Genomic DNA, 17,876 nt, shown 5'->3' with positions numbered 1-17,876 from the left:
TAAAAAAAATAAAGCAAAAAACTATCCGCATCTCAGGTCCGCATTTGGTTTTCTGTCAAACTGTTTTATGTTCAACCTAATGAAAACCATCGTACCAATGAATAAAGTCACAAATGTTCTAGCATTTCAAAAAGGCTTCAATTAGCTCAGTATGGTACTCCACTACTGATACTTCATCTCGTTAGTATATTGTTAATCTAAGAGTTAACATGAATATACTCTAGAATACTCTAGATATTTTTTATTTTATTTTATTGAACAATATGGTACACAAAACAGCAATTAATCGTAACATGAGAAGAGGTATTCATATATATAATTAAGAACTAGATTAACTACCTAGGTATGTATACACATCATGAAAATCTTAAGCTAACACAAGTTTATAAGTATACAGCAGCAATGCTTATACAAAATTAAATAATAGTAAATCTATATTATACAAGTAATTATTCAAGTTTTAAGCTTCGAACTAGCGTTTTAAATTTATATACTCTTGGATCGAAGACATCAACATCACAATCTTTAGAGCAGGCAAACTCATTATACAGACGGCACATTCTTACAATTGACTATATTGCCCCAGCTCTTTCGGCACAGAGCCACACAGCAAAAAAAAGGTTGCTAGTTTCACCATAGCATGTGACTATAGCTCAATTTGACCATTAGAAATATTTATAGTGATTCCTAATTTCCTTATGACTGGCCAACTGTTGGTTGCAAAAGTTTGTTTCTGTCATGTAGCAATTTCTCGCATACAAAGTGGTGATGTGATATCGGAAATGGCGATGATGAAACTTTGACCGAAAATGTATAGAAATAGATAAGAAAAACTACCAAATCTATAGACAATATCTAGTGTTTAAATAGAACGTGCCCAGTGCCACTGATTCTATCCTACTTACTATATAATAATATACCTATTTTATGTATATATTGAATACATAGAAGTCTCTTGTTACATGAGATGCTGCAAGGACGATTGATCCACTCCGTCTACGTGACCAGCCAAATCCCTTGTGTACCCATTTGCACGGGATCATGTCATGAGCATTAGATACGAAGTAGCCAAGTGGCGCTTGATATAATATACACTCACGGGCAATAAAAAAGTTCAATTGAGGAAATCACTCCTAAACTTAATGACGCCTTCTGCAATATTTAAGTACATTTAACGGCGCATCAGAATATTACCAACTAAAAACATAAATAAACATACACTCACGCCTTGTACTAATGTACTCCCTTGCGGGGTAGGCAGAGGTGCATTGCTGCACCCACTTTTCGCCAGAGCGTTATGTTAGTCCCAATGTAATAGGGGGCGGGCCTATTGCCATTTTAGGGGCACATCCAAGACCCGAGAACAAATATCTGTGTTTAAACAAATATCTGCCCCAGCCGGGAATCGAACCCGGGACCATCGGCTCAGTAGCCAGGGTCACTAACCACTACGCCATTCGGTCGTCTTATACATACATACATAAATATTTTGTTTTTATTTCATTTTAAATGTTTAAAAACATTAGGTCCATTTGGTGTTTGCATTTTGTAAGTGGAACTGTTTCTTTGCACGTGAGTGCATAACGTAATAAATAATGACCAATGATTTCAAAAGGAAGGATACGCCCTTCAGAACATTTTACTCAAACCTTCTTCATACAAGCAAAATAACTGCCATCTGTCATAATTTGTTGGAATGGAACTATGTCAGAGCCGAGCTACTTATCCTGACGACGCAACCTTGTACGTGCGTTCATATTTTACCGTCACCGGACAGTAGGTACATAATTATATGAGTGAGTTGCATGCGGACGTCCGTACAAGTTTACATCGTGCGGCCATTGTAGACTTTGGTAGTAAAATAATTATCGCTTTAAAATGTGTTTATTTATTAATTTAAGGATGATACGATATTCCATATTCCTTTTTGACCTTCGTATCATAGTTTTTGTAGCCTTTCACAACAAAAATAGGCATATTATCACAAGAAACAAAGACTATCTCTCCGTCACAGACAACTGTCGACTGAGGACCGTTGGCCCTAAAATGAATATTTTAGGGCCAACGCGCGGGTGCCATTTTCTTGAGTGGATTGGCCTGTCCTTACGCAGTAATATATATGTCAATGATAATGACATTTTATTTAACACGGCGACCTATTGTTTTGAAATGCAGTGCGGTTGCCACCACCAAACATTAGAAATTAAAAATTCTGCGAGCCAGCGTCGGTCGTTAGTCAAATCTGACGTTACTTGTATGGACCTGACAGATGTTTGTCAATTGCCAAAATTTCGGTGGTGGTACGGTAGCAGATCTAAGAAAGAGGCCAAGTACGAGTCGGACTATGTTTCTAATGTGTGGAAGTGGCTCATTATGTATGCTCCATTGTCCTTTCGTTGACGAGAAGTTTATTGATAAAAAACCCACCTAATCACCCTGTAATTTAGAATCTGGGAATTTTGGTCAATAAAATTTTGGGAATAATGGCGCAATCAGAATTAATTTTGATCAAAAGCAACTATTCAGGCTGTAGGAATGGCAAGAGATTTTTTGGGGATTAATTTCAACAAAATTAATCTAATTATGAGGGCTCGCAGCCTAGGGGCAGGCCCAGGAGTGGTCGGGTCTCTACAATTATATCTTCTTAGTTTGAAAAGCCAAGGTTAGGTACTAGGTAGATGTATTTCTAACCTTATTAAAACATTCTTTTGTTATTTTCTTGTAGTTATTTCATTATTTCGGTACTTACATAAATAGTTATTTTATTTATTTATTTATTTATTTATTTTATTCAGGAAACAAACAGTCACTTACTAATAATTTAACAAACATTTTTGTAAATAGACCTGGAGTTCCATAAAAAGATACACTAATATTACATTAATTCACACTAGGTACATAGCTACGTTTACACTTAAAGAATAATAATAAAGTTTAATTTAGTTTAAGGTTAACAATAAATTTAGTAAATATAGGTAGCTATATTATAATAATATATATTATGTTTAACGAAACTTATCACATTTTTTTAAATCTTTCTAAAACTTTTTTTTTGTATTGGCTTAAGGATAAATCAAAAATGTCAACATCAGTGAGGTGCTTGTTGTAACTATCTGCAGTTCGTCTAAAAAAAGTATTTTTTGCATAATTAGTGCTGCAACAGCTTGAAAAAAAGATAAATTTTGTACGAGAAGCGATTCGTGGTACTTTAAATTCTACTTTGTTTAGTAATGGAATTGAATCTACATGGTTGTTTATTAATTTATATAAGAAAATTGAATCTAAGTAAGATCGTCTGATTTCGAGGGAAATTATATTGTGTCGCTCAGCTGAGATTTTGTAGTCTTGAAACCAGTTACCTAATCGGTAGTCTAATGATTTTAAAAATTTGTTTTGTATTTTTTCTAATCTGTCAATGTGAATCCTGTACTGAGGATTCCATACCACGCTAGCAAACTCCAAAATGCTTCTGACGTATGAGTTATACAGCCTTATAAGTGTAGAAGCACGATTGAACGGTTTTGATACTCTAAGAATAAATCCAAGACTCCTATATGCTCTTAGAACAATGTTGTCAATGTGAATATTAAAATGCAATTTAGAGTTATAAAATATATGTCTAAAGTGATTTCATTGTGTGGATCAATGAGGAAAATTTTACTTCGATGTGGGTGTACATCGAAGTAAAATTAAAAAATATATACGAGTATAACCGTTTTTCAAAGAACAAATTGTTCTCTGACAGAGAGTGACAAAACAGTTCAATAGCTAAAACGTCCTCTAACTTTTCTATGAATAAGGGGGCGAGAATTGCACTTCTCACTCAGAGCACACTGTCTAAAGCAAAGTCAGTAACGTCTCCCACTCCCTCCCGCATAAAATATATAGAAAAGGCGGTTTCGAAATAAGTTGAATTCTTTTTCAATATTGTATCGTCAAAAGACTCCGTTAGAAAGTGGCTTTTAACTGATTTCCGTAATACAGGATTGTTCGTATGTACCGAATTTCTGTGACAGCTACGATCATTGAATTTCCATAAATATAAGAGAGCATTCATGTCTCATGTCAATTTGAGATCTTTCCCATGAAAGTGACGTTAATTTGACAGTACCGTGTTGTTATTATTTTATCAATTCCGGGAGGCTCGAAAACATATTAACAAATAAGGTACAGTGCCACAAACTTATCTGTTCCGGTGACAGCTCACGTAAATGTGTAATATTTATTAATTCTATAAGATTTTAAGTTTGCCAGTAGTGGTAATTCGCTTTTGTGGTTTCAATAAACCCATTTAATCTATATCAATATATAATTCATTAGTAAATAATGAGATATGGATCAATTTAGTTCGCTCTCACCGGAACAGATAAGTTTGTCGCACTATAAGTTATCTGTATGGGCCATTTGGAATTGACACCAGCAGCATGCAGTAATCGTGCGATATTTTCTGTTGAACGTCAAAAACTTACATAACCACTGGAAGGGTCTGGATATAATTATATTATCAAGGTATATATTTACCCTCTAATGCATAGACCGGATTTTTAATTTACAACAAGGTTAAAGTGTTTCGACTCTTCATATCAGTCAAAAACATGAAATTCGTATACTTATCACATCGTCAATTTCAAATCTATTTTAAAGTGTCTTTATGCCATGCTCAGAAATTTGGTAGTTAATCCTGTTTGTGTTAATTCTCTGGGATAACTTAATTCTCTGGGAAGTTATCTCAGAAACTTAACACAAACAGCTGATCAAAAAAATAAGCAACAGTTTATTTATTTTAATGTGTTTAAACATTTTATTAGTTAATTTTAAATCTACAATCAAATAAAAAAACTTTAACGATCGGTCCATACAAGATTGGGTTCAAAAAGACTGCCAACGATGAAAGGGGAATCCTTAAATAACATTCTCAGTCCAATTCATTCCGAATGGCGGTGAATCGGTAAATCTCAATTTAAGTTTGTCAGACTTGGAGCCTGACTGTCACACGGGGAACTAAGTTACAGCACAGTGTACGGAACTACTACTGTAGTAATTTTTAGTTAAATTTAACTATAGTACTAGCTTTGGCTAAATACATTATTATAAAGTTAATATTTTCTATAATTATATCTACAAATCAAGCTGTACTTCGTTTTAAAAAAATACTAAAATATAAACAGATATCAGTGTTAGTTAGATTAAAGGGTATGTGAACTTGAATTATTTCATAATTATGCAGCAGACACTGACCTTACGAAAACCATAATATATAGTAATGGTACTTATAATCAAAACCATGATAATAGTACTTACATAAAATATGATAGCTATGTCATCCAATTTTCTACTTTAACTTAGCGCAATATAGTCTACCTATACTAGGCTTAGGCTTTGGACCCCTTTGTATCACGCGCTGGCTGCGGTTTCAGCTGGGAAAATGAAACAAAATGAGTTACAACCACAGGTTCGGAGCTTTATTTACTTACATACACAGAAAGAATAACCATGATCAATGACCTGTTATTGTATACTATTCATTGAGATAATATGATAAGGTTATCCTCATATGAAACTTCATATAATGGTGTGTAAAATTCAGCGTATAATCATCATAAAAAATGAAATATGATATTTTCAGATAACCCTACGATAAGTAGACACTTTAAGAGGAAGCCTCAGAATCAAAAAAGTTCACAAAACTGTATTCACGAAATTGTTGAAGATAAAGTAAATTTTCCTTCAAACTATATCCGGGCATTTTTAAATTGGGAACCTTTATACGGTTTTTCTGGCTTCCACACATTTTGCACGCGTGTTTTAGCGTGCCTAATTGTAGTGCATAAATTGGCGAGTTAGCAATTTCTAATATAGCGTAGGTTTGCGCTTTGTTAACACTAGCTTTTGTTCTGCACACTAATAATTACACCGTCAAGTTAGAAAACTATTTTCGCTATTCAATTTCCATATAGTGTTTATCCTTTGAAATTGAAGTACAGTTTGCAGTATGAAAATTGGTTTGCTTTTCGTGCATACCTACACACGTAGGTACTTGGATACCCGCTTGGCAAAATATTGCTTTAGTAACTAGCTACCTTGCCAGACTTCAATTTCTATATGAATTTAACAGAACTGCTTCATTTTCATTGTTTTTTTTTAGTTTTCAGTTATATTTCTCAGACTCAGACTCAGTCTTAAGATCACTATTACCAATATATTAAACGGTAAAATTTCTATTTAAATCAAATTTTAAATACATTTTGTCCTTGCTGATAGACGTTTGACAGCCTTTAAGTAGTATCAATAATTATCATACAACAATTACAAATTTTTAAACTTCTACTCCTCTTTTCCGACGGGAGTTAAACATTAAACCGAGACTGTTCTTCGCTTTCCTTTACACACTAACAACAAACAAACGGAACTCTCTTAGAATAAAAATGCAATCGAGGGATGTTATAAAAGGTTGCACGATCTCCGTGGGGGCGTCTTCCGCTAAACCCGGTCAAGTGCTATTGTACTGTACGCTTCAAACACTCAATGGGTTTACTTGTATTTAAAATAGACACTATAGGCTTGTTTTAGTAGAATTATGTTCATACGGTTACGTAAAATGTACTTGTGTGAAAGAAAAAGGTTTAAAATAAGTAGTTGAAAGCAGTTATTATACAGACCGGTTTGGTCAAGTCCGCGTTGTTATAATATAACGGTCAGCTTCATAAGTAAATAATTCACTTTTGTACTTTTCCATGTAAAACCGTAAATTTCTGAATGATCAATGATAAGCGGTATGGTGATTTATCACTGTTGCGGCTACTGAAGCTGGCAACATCGGTGCAAGAGGAGGAGTGCGGGGAGCGGCGACACTACGTATAAATGCGTCATCTTCGGTTGTCCGGACCCTCTTACCCTCTTACCTTTCGGACGCACGATCTTTTCATACATACATATTTGTCATACAACCATTGTAAACCAGACATTAAATTATTCATACCATAAAATACAGTCCACTCATTTATTAGCTTAGGGCTTATCCTATCATCATCATAGTCAGGACCCTAGGCCCCATCAGTTTGGTCCTTTCGCCGTCTTTACGAAGAATCGACGCACGCGCACGCAGTGGACTTCGGACCCCCAGTTCGCCGGCATTTTGGAGGACACGTGGAGGACTAAGGACACTGACAAAAGGAGTGAGTCGTTCCAATTTCCTATCTTTCCTTATCTCATCTTGCTTTCCAAATCCTGCATAATTCCAGTGATTTAATTTAGCGCTAATCGGATCGGGCATTGCGATCTCTTTATAGTGTGATTTACTTCATTCATAAATAGCTATAGCTACTTCTATTACGCATTTCAGCTGTTTCAGAGGCAATAAACTCATAAACTTCACCCATTCATAAAATCGTGCGTTGCTTATCAGTAGCCGCATTCTTTCTATTGTCCGCCGGCTGACCTTGGCCGTCAATGTGCTTCGCATAACCTTAACTATACATTAGTCGTATTTTAGCTACATTCATTGAAGTACGTATTTATCGCCTTGCTTAATTAAAACTTATAACATAATATAATCTAATAATGGCTAATAACAGTGACAAAATTGATAATAGTGAATTAAAGCTTCTAATTAAAAAACGTGGTTCGTGTAAGGCCCAACTCACGCAGTTTGAAACCTTTTTGAGTCGCTTAGATGGTTGTGATGGGCTAAGTGAGCTTCTAAAAACGGAGTTAGGGATACGTATGAAGAAAATCGAGTTGCTACAAAGTGATTTTGATAAATTACAGTGTGAAATCGAGTTGCTGTCGGACAACGTGGACGAGGCTTATGCGGACCGCGATCAGTTCGAGTCCAAGTTGTTCCGCCTGCTGTCCGTGGCTCACGGGCTGCTCGCGGCGGCGGCGCGCTACCCGGCGGCCGGGGGTCCCGGGGGAGACGGGACGAGCGACGCTGCCGAGGAATGCCGTGGAGGAGGTTTCGTCAGGCTGCCCAAAATTGACCTTCCTCACTTCGATGGCGATTATCAGCACTGGCTTTCATTCAGAGATACGTATATTTCACTTATACACGACAACACCAGCATTAATAACGTAAATAAATTTCATTATTTACGTGCTGCACTTACAGGCAGCGCGTCTTTGATCATTCAAAGCTTGGATCTAACCTCTGAAAATTATTCTATTGCTTGGCAATTACTTTCTGATAGGTACGACAATCCGAGATTGCTTATCAACAATCACATTAGTGCCTTATTTTCTGTGGACCCCATTCAAAGGGAGTCTAGCTCAGCATTACGTAACATTGTTGACGTAACTAACAAAAACTTACGTGCCCTCGCGTCTTTAGGCGAACCAACCGATCATTGGGACAGTTTAATTGTTTTTCTTATGTCCAAAAAGCTAGACTCGTCCTCTTACAGACAATGGGAAGAACATAGAAACAATCTTGATTCTTCGCCCACATTACAGCAATTTATTAAATTCTTAATTAACAGAGCGGATCTCTTAGAAACCTTAACTGATACATTTAAATATAAACAAAATAACAAACCTAATAATAACAATGAAGCATTCAAAACAAAAAACTTTTTAGTGTCCACTGATAACACTAGAGCCTATTCATGCCCAATGTGCTCACAATCTCACGGCTTATTTAATTGCCCATCATTCAAAGCTTTGGACATTGATTCACGCATTAAAAAAGCAAAAGAAAGTCGTGTTTGCATGAATTGTTTACGATTAGGTCATGTAGAAAACGCTTGTACGTTGACACATTGTAAGTACTGTAAGTACAGACACAACACATTGTTACATAAAGACGTAAACAAAAACACATACACCAACAAATCTGCTTCAGTACCTACAACCAGTGGTTTAGCGAACAATGTAGCCCTTTCGTCGGACATTTCACCAAGTACATTAAATAACCATGGCTCTGTACTGCTTTCCACAGCGCTCGTGAAGGTGGCAGACAAGCACGGGAGCCTGCACACAGCGCGGCTGCTCCTCGATAACGGCAGCACTTCTAATTTCGTCACCCAGTCCCTCTGCGAGAAACTTGATCTGAAGAGGTATAACGCGAGCTCCACAGTGTCAGGTATAAATAATCATGCGCTCCGCCTCAATGTCGTCGCTCGCGCACTTATCACTTTGTTTCACTTGTGTTTGTAATTCTTTCGTTTTTTGGTTGTTTATTTAATGTTATTGTGCGTCACTATTAAAGAGGCCTCCACTGAAACACCAGCGCAGTGTCCTTGGCTGTGGCCAAGGGCGCTGCAATAGCTGAGTGGACGCCTTTTTGGCGGACAGCAAATTTATACGTAAGTTCTGTATTATTGTGTATATAATTAGGTATGATTGCTGTCATTGTCAAATAAAGTTTTATCTTTCTTTCTTTCTTTCTTTCTTTCTTTCATGCGACCTCCACTACAGAGTCTTGTGACCTTGCTATACAGTCTTACACCGGTGATTATAGGACTAACGTGCGCTGTCATGTGTTGCCCCACATTACTAAATGTCTGCCCTCGTCTTATATAGATACAACAAACATACCTATACCTACCGGAATACTACTGGCTGATCCTTCCTTCAATGAGCCTGCGGCCATAGATATTCTCGTAGGTGCTGAATTCTTTTGGGACGTATTAGGTAAAAAAACCATAGACTTAGGTAAACGTCAACCTAAGTTACATCATTCTAAATTAGGCTGGCTCTTATCCGGGTGTGTTTATAATAATAATATTCCCCATAGCCAATCTTATCTTTGCCATTTCACCGACACATCACGCACTGAACCCAGTCTTACGCGTTTTTGGGAACTTGATTCAGTGTCTTCTAAACATTGCTTATCTTTTGAAAAAAACAAATGCGAGGAACATTTTAAAAATAACACTTGTCGTGACGTTGATGGTAGGTTTATTGTTACCATGCCGCTGAAGGAATCTCCTGAAGTCTTAGGCAATTCTTACACAATAGCCAAGCGTCGTCTCTTATCTTTAGAACGCAAATTAGACAAAGACCATAATCTTAAACATAGATACCATGAATTTATGCGTGAATATCTTGACTTAGGACACATGACTGAGAATAATAATACTTATGTACCTAATGAAACTAATTATTTCCTTCCGCATCACGGAGTCATTCGCGAGTCATTCGCGAGTTTGTCTTCTAACCTCGAAAAACAAGGTGGCTCCCATCAAACCCACCACCATCCCTCGACTCGAGCTTTGCGGAGCCCTGTTAGGCACAAGACTCTGTAAAAAGGTACTTGATTCACTCACCGTCAAGATCGATCAGTGCTATTATTGGTCGGACTCGACAATAGTACTGGGCTGGCTTAACACAGCCACTTCTCGTCTTGAGCGCTTCGTTCGCAACCGAGTCAACGAAATACAGGAGAGTACTGCCGGAGACACGTGGAGCTACGTTCCCTCTAAACAGAATCCTGCGGATCTTGTTTCTCGCGGGGTGAAGGCTGACTTAATCAGTGCATCGGCGTTATGGTGGAGCGGGCCCACTTTCTTACATAATTCTAACTCAGAATTTCCCTCAACCCCTAACTTAAAAAACATAAATCAGCTTCCAGACCTAGTATTACATACAAGTATAGTGGAAACTAACGAAATAAATACATTAATTAATAAAATTTCTAATTACAGTAAATTAATAAGAATATTTGCATATGTACAGCGGTTCATTTATAATTGTAAAAATAGTAATAAAAAATATGGTAACTTATCTTTTTCAGAATTAAAATCATCAAAAATCGCCTTGCTACAAATCGCTCAACAAGAAATGTTCACCGACGAATATCATATTCTCAAATCGGGAAATACTTTAAACAAGAAAAATAGATTGATTTCCCTTTTCCCTTTTTATGATACAGATAATAATCTGATCAGAGTTGGAGGTCGTCTTCACAACAGTTGTTACAGTTATAATGTAAAGCACCCTATACTCTTGTGTAGTAAACACCCTTTAACCAAACTTATATTTGAGTTTCATCATATAACCTTGTTACATGCAGGTCCTCTTTTGATGCTTTCATGCATAAGGCAAAATTACTGGCCACTCTCGGGACGTAACCTTGCTAAACGAATAGTTCGCACTTGTGTACGTTGTTTTAGAGTGAAACCTAAAACAATACAGCCAGTTATGGGTAATCTGCCAAGCCATAGAACTAAATTAGAGTTTCCCTTTTTAAATACTGGGGTGGATTACGCTGGGCCAGTGCTTATAGCCGATCGTAGCGGAAGAGGTGCAAGACTGACGAAATCTTACCTATGCATTTTTATTTGTCTTGCAGTGAAGGCGGTGCACATCGAGCTCGTCTCGTCTCTCACGAAGGAGGCATACCTGGCTGCGTTAAATCGCTTCATGGCTCGCCGGGGAAGGCCCCAGACCATTTATTCGGACCACGGTTCCAACTTTATTGGTGGTTTTAACGAGCTCTCAGATCTTTTTAGAAACTCACTTAGCGACATTCCAACCATTCTATCACATGACGAAATTGATTTTAAATTTTTAATTATCTTGCTATGAAAACAATAATTGTAAGAATGATATGTAATTAAATCATAGGCAATGTTAACTTAAAATGTTAATTGTGGTTATTTAAATTGTTATTTCTATTCTCATGCAATGTAATGTTAAATTATAATGTTAATGCAAGGCAATGTTAATTTATAATGTTAATTGTGGATACTTAAATTGTTATTTATATTCTCATGCATGCTGTGTTATTTTGTGCTACACCCAAAGCGGTAAAATTACATTGATACTTTTATTATTGTACCTAAGACTAACAATATACATGTAATTTAAGGCAATAAAGAACTGAACTGAACTGAACTGAAATTTATTCCTCCATATAGCCCCCATTTCGGCGGAATTTGGGAGGCGGCTGTCAAATCTGTCAAACACCACTTGCGGCGTGTTCTTGCCCTAGCTCATCTCACTTATGAAGAAATGATCACTTGCCTGAATCAGATAGAGGCCATTTTAAATTCACGTCCCTTAACACCTCTATCTTCTGATCCTTCCGATCTTTCATTTCTTTCCCCCTCCCACTTCCTCATTGGACGACCGCTCACGTCGGTTCCTTATCCTCAGGTGTCGGACTGCAACGTGCATCGCCTGGACCGCTTCCAACGCATCGAATTCCTGCGGCAGCACTTCTGGAAGCGATACTGCGCAGAGTACGTGACCTTGCTCCAGCAGAAGACGAAGTGGCTCACGTCGACGGGACACCTACAAGTCGGATCCCTTGTCTTGGTCAAGGACAAGACGCAACCCCCCTTGATGTGGCTCATGGGACGGATCGTCCAGCTACATCCCGGCAAAGACGGAGTCAGCAGAGTGGCAGACATAGAGACCAAACGAGGCATAATTCAACGGGCCTACAACAATATCTGTCCTCTACCTTTGGACTGTTGAATACCTCAACGGCGGGGAGCTTGTTGCGGCTACTGAAGCTGGCAACATCGGTGCAAGAGGAGGAGTGCGGGGAGCGGCGACACTACGTATAAATGCGTCATCTTCGGTTGTCCGGACCCTCTTACCCTCTTACCTTTCGGACGCACGATCTTTTCATACATACATATTTGTCATACAACCATTGTAAACCAGACATTAAATTATTCATACCATAAAATACAGTCCACTCATTTATTAGCTTAGGGCTTATCCTATCATCATCATAGTCAGGACCCTAGGCCCCATCAATCACCAAGAATTTAAGCGTGATTGCGAAGCAAAATCTTAGACAGACTCAGATTCTCTCAAAGACTCTGGACTTGGAACCTGAAATATGGCCATAGTCACACCTGCAATAATGTAAAACATTATTAGTACGGTCAAGTCCGCGTTGTTCTATGACCTCCGGCTTCATAAGTTTATAGATAAGTAGTTCACTTTTGTACTTTTTCTAACAAAATAACAATGTTCAGCGGTTCGTTATTTTGTCAAAAGACAACACTCCCAAGTGTACTTTTTAATATCGTTTTGTCGAAATCGCCGAAACGCTACAATTTTGTGCATTTTAACATATAATCATAATAAATGTTTTGTATTCAGATGCTCAGCTACATTATAACATATCCTTTGGTGATTTATCACCAATAATTTAAGCACTATTGAGTTAAGGATGTCTAGAAATAGAAAGTATAAAGTAACCTGCTACCTAGCATAAATACTCTCATGATTTAGAATTCTGTCACAGTTTATTAGTTCCAAGAATTTCAGAAAGCTATTTTTATTTAAATCCGTTCCTTTTACTATTTAATTAGATAAGTTACAAATAAAATCAATACCCATCTCAAGAAAGTTATTTTTAAACGTAACTAAACAACCAATTAGCTGCAGTTTCTAAAATATACGAGAACTTAGAATGTCCAGACACAGTTTGGATATCATTCAAACAGGAGTCAATTTTTTAATCTCTGCATAAGCACAACTTAATTAGGTACACCGTAAACTTAGAAGACCCTTCGTTTATGTATAGGAGGTTAAACGGTGTTTACTCAACGGAACGTCTGTGCAATGCCAACATCGAAATCTCGACCGAGGGATAACGTAACATAACTTCTTATAGTTCCCAACGTGATCTGTTTTGCATAATAGGGGCCCAACGGTGGTCCAAAACTGATCTCTTCTATGTAAATCGAAAGGATTCCGGCATCAACCCCAGAATAGGCCAGCGAGGTATCCGATGATTGATATGAACTATAAGACGTGGGTGGACAGGAAAAATTGAATTTCAATAAGATTAATTTAGTTCGTTTTTTGTATGCAAAACTATTGTGAGGGTAGGTTTAGGGTTGTGGGAGCAGGGGTGGTTTTATAACACGTCATATTTTTGTATAACACGTCATATTACAGAAAAAAAAACTTTAACTATTTAATAAATCACCTTTCAATGTATCATCGCTATAACTAATCCACCTGTTTACATAGCCTAAGCATAACCAGCACGTACCTCTGTAATATTTATCTGACATGTGATGTTATCAGTTATAAAAATACAGGTAATATTTATCTTGCTCAGTAAATATTCCCTGCTAAGTAACGTCATTATACGTCCACGACCTTTCACATCAACATCATTACGAGGATAATCTCGGCGGCTTTTAGGTCACCGCGGGATTTAGTTCCCATTTCAAAGCTACTTTATTATAAGACAAATTTCTGTGTTTCTTTTATAGCTCACAAGAGACTTGCTACCTATCTTCTTTCTGCTATTCGTCGGGATATAATTCTATTTGTTTCAGTCGAAAACTTTGAAGCGTTATTAACTTACTGCTCCTATTCAGTTATACATTTCGCGACAGACTTACATATATTTATCGTCGTATGTACATTATATTTTAGGAACATGGTACATACACGTAGCGGTTCGTCGTGAATTTATTAACAAATAACCAGCTCAAACAGTCTTTAATTAAATGATAATAAATCTAATATTTCTTGGGCTCCCGACGACGGCGTCGGTTGACATAATTTGAAGGGTTGAGATATTTGAAATTAATTTCGTATCCGCTGATACTACGGTGAAGTTAGGTAATTAAAGCTGGTATATAGGGTGGGAGATTACCTATGGCTGCATTATGGTACTGCCACACGGAAACTCTGTGGAACTGCGTTTGATCCCTATTAATATGGTGGTAAAGCTTTTAGTTGATTGGTCGTTGCCAGAGTGTAGTTCGTAAACTGATGTTGAATAATTTCACTCTGAGAAAATAGAAACAAGTTTGAGTTCGTCGATTTCCGATATAGTTATTAGGTTCACAGCTTATTTGTATAAAGTAGATTATGTCATCATAGCAAGTAATTAGTAACTTTGTGTAATATACGGAGTTTTCCACAACAACCCTATATAGTTTTAATATAAATGTATTTTATATTTTTATATGTGAGAAAAACAAAGACGACCGAATGGCGTAGTGGTTAGTGACCTTGACTACTGAGGCGAAGGTCCTGGGTTCGATTCCCGACTGGGGCAGATATTTGTTTAAACACAGATATTTATTCTCGGGTCTTGAATGTGCCCGTAAAATGGCAATAGGCCCGCCCCCTATTACATTGGGACTAACGTAACACTCTGGCGAAAAGTGGGTGCAGCAATGCACCTCTGCCTACCCCGCAAGGGAGTACATTAGTACAAGGCGTGAGTGTGTGTGTGTGAGAAAAACAAAATCATTTGTCACATACCTAAATCATATTTTAATGTTTGAACAATGTGAAACCTAACATGAAAATCGTTTCAAGATAACACCTAATGGTGAGAAAAATACTATGTAAGTACATTGAAAAACGCCGAAACGTTATATTATTATGCGAGGAAATATAAATTTCTTATAAAATCTTTTTCATGTTGAAAATTTATGTCAGTAGGCACTCATAAAATTTTGGTTCGGGCAAACAAATTAAATTTAGGTTTTCCGCGTATTAAGTTCGTGATAATTTTTTATGAAACTTTATTTCACTTATACCAACAGTTTTAATTTAATTTTACAGTCTTCGGACTCTGTTGCCACCTAGCTCCGCTTAGGGATTAATTTTTTAATCCCGTTCCTTCAAGATGAGGCTTAAAGCCAGCTACAAAAATATTATATCTCATTTTGCTCGTAAGAGATTAGCAAGGTGCTTCACACTCTGTAATAAAAGTTTTATTCGAATTGTTAAGTTGACAAAACTAAATTGAGTTTCGACGTTTAATTAGCAGTGCTATATTTACTTTATGAAATAAGTTTAAATTGACTTCCAAGGGTCCTTGAATAACATTAGTTTGTGAGAGTTAATATTTTAGACGATTGATAAGTTTTGTTGTAGATTTTCAATTTAATTAGATGACGCATACAAATTTACCACATCAAAGATAGTACTTTATGATACGGGTGAGAAAGTTAGTCTTTACAGTCCAGTTAAATATTCTCAGGTTTTACTACTTGCAGTGTAGTACACTCAAGGCAACACTAACGGAGGGTTACGAGACGTAGTACCACAAGACGTTTTTTACATTTGTTATAATAAATAAAAAGCATTTTTTTGGTATCGTTTGTTTGTAATATTTCTGCCTTTTTTATTAATGGTGTGGGTTAATTTAAAATATATTTTCTATTTTAAATAAAAAGTACCTACAGGCAAAAAATATTTTTTTCGGAAATATGCATAAGTATTGAAAAAATATTTATGTGGTACAAATTATTGGTGTCATAACATTTTCTACACATTTTTCCAATCAAAACCACATACATTCGGTTATGCTCAAAGATGTTCCACTGAGCACCAGTAAGTAGTAAGTACACCTATCATCACTTGACATAACAAAGTATCGCCGGGCCGCTGAAAACTGTTGTAAAGCTATAGGACCGCTGTGAAATTTATGCCGCGTCACAAGAATCGCTTGAATATTCATAACACAGCGTTGGTAATACGGCGAGCGGCGTTCTCGTGTGTTATTCAAGCTACAAATATAATATTGATGCTGCATTAAGCAGTGGGGGATGCAAGCTGAAATTTTAATGAGGAGTATCGAAAGAGATCTATTGCCGGGAGGTTTGATTTGCGACGGGAGAACGTTGTGGTTGCTTGCATCATTAAAACATATATTTTTTTAATTGCAAACGTTATATACTAGTGTAAGCGTAACTAAAGTCGGCAAATGTTTTTTTTTATTTGATTTATTTATGCGCAATATGAACTTTCATGGCTCGTAAGAAGTGAGTGTTATGCCTTCAAGGAATCGGCCGGTACCTTAGCTGACCAAGCGTATAGGGCCTTATGGGTTTGACTACAAGCAGACTATAGCAATAAGAACGATAATTTTCTCTTTTTCTTTTCTAATAGCAAAAATTATAATTTCCGGTTTTTCTTTACCTACCTAGGATTCAAAGCTTTGTGGAGCACGAAACCCTACTGACGTTTTTTTATTATATACGTCCGGCGCACCTTGGGTAGTCGGCGACTGCCGAAGTTTCGGCGACCTCGCTGTATAAAACGTGCCGATTGCTCGTTTTTCGTAAGTATAGAGTAACCCTCATGACGCTAATTTGACTGGCCAATCTTTTCGCCTGTAATGAACCATAATGAGTGTTACTGACACAGACTTTTCTATAGTCAGATAAATATTAGGTATCTGAAGTATTATGTTGGTGCTGTCACTGCGTCCAATACGCACATTCAGGCGCGACACCATCAGAATAATTCCTGAGATAACTTTGATCTGACCACTGAAAAATCAGCCCTAATAAGAAGACACTAATATGATGGTCATAGCTAGAGTAAAAGTAGGTACTTTTGAATTAGAAATGTTGAAAGCGTCTTAAAAATTATCTTTTTAACTTAGCAACTTGTATAACCGTCATGCATGGCACGTAATTTCCTTCAAACTTGCCGACCGCGTTACTAATGCCTCGATGAACCCAACAGAAGTATGCCAACGCGGGAAAACGATCTCTATAAAGTTATCTTTAAGGTGTCAAATAATTCGGCACAATCAATGCCTTTTCAGTGAGAAGTAAAAACTGAAAAGCTTTCACAGCGTTTTTAATTTAAACTTTACAGAAACGTTACACTTGGACATTGGACACTCGACTTGTGCTTATTGTGACGATGAGCTGTGGTAAAGCTCATGTGTTCTATCTCACTTCATTTATTTCAAATTAAACTTTATGATTGGCTACACTATTTTTGTTAAAGTTTTAATTTTTTTGTTACTAAGCGCGGCAAAACAAATAAAACTTAGTAACAAGAACTTACAGCAATTTTGTCAGATATATGTATATGTCGCAGTATATACTTACACATTTATGGTGCTAAAAATTAAAAATGAAGTATAAATTACTGCAACAGCTCATGTAGAGCAGCAATGGTAGGAACGCTCGACTCAATGCAAA

The 17,876-nt window shown here is 36.9% G+C and overlaps 1 protein-coding gene across 10 annotated transcripts; it reads left to right on the top strand.

The window, feature by feature from the left end:
• The first annotated feature begins 6,802 nt into the window (after window positions 1-6,802).
• On the top strand, window positions 6,803-12,634 carry LOC105388792. 10 transcript variants are annotated; one of them, XM_048624986.1, is made up of 4 exons: window positions 6,803-7,175; window positions 7,768-9,050; window positions 11,288-11,416; window positions 12,094-12,634. In XM_048624986.1, exons 2-4 carry the CDS (start codon window positions 8,368-8,370, stop codon window positions 12,185-12,187), a joined length of 906 nt encoding a protein of 301 aa, XP_048480943.1. In that variant the 5' UTR covers window positions 6,803-7,175; window positions 7,768-8,367; the 3' UTR covers window positions 12,188-12,634. The 10 variants fall into 10 exon arrangements, 6 of the variants coding, with proteins under 6 accessions (XP_048480943.1, XP_048480942.1, XP_048480944.1 ...); XM_048624985.1 differs by lacking the exon at window positions 6,803-7,175 and adding an exon at window positions 7,188-7,506; XM_048624987.1 differs by lacking the exon at window positions 6,803-7,175 and having other exon boundaries at window positions 7,634-8,026; window positions 8,921-9,050.
• The last annotated feature ends 5,242 nt before the right edge of the window (window positions 12,635-17,876 follow it).

The sequence above is a fragment of the Plutella xylostella genome, chromosome 13, assembly GCF_932276165.1.
Source record: "Plutella xylostella chromosome 13, ilPluXylo3.1, whole genome shotgun sequence".
Classification (NCBI taxonomy): Eukaryota; Metazoa; Arthropoda; class Insecta; order Lepidoptera; family Plutellidae; genus Plutella; species Plutella xylostella.
This window is presented reverse-complemented; position numbering and strand designations above follow the sequence as displayed.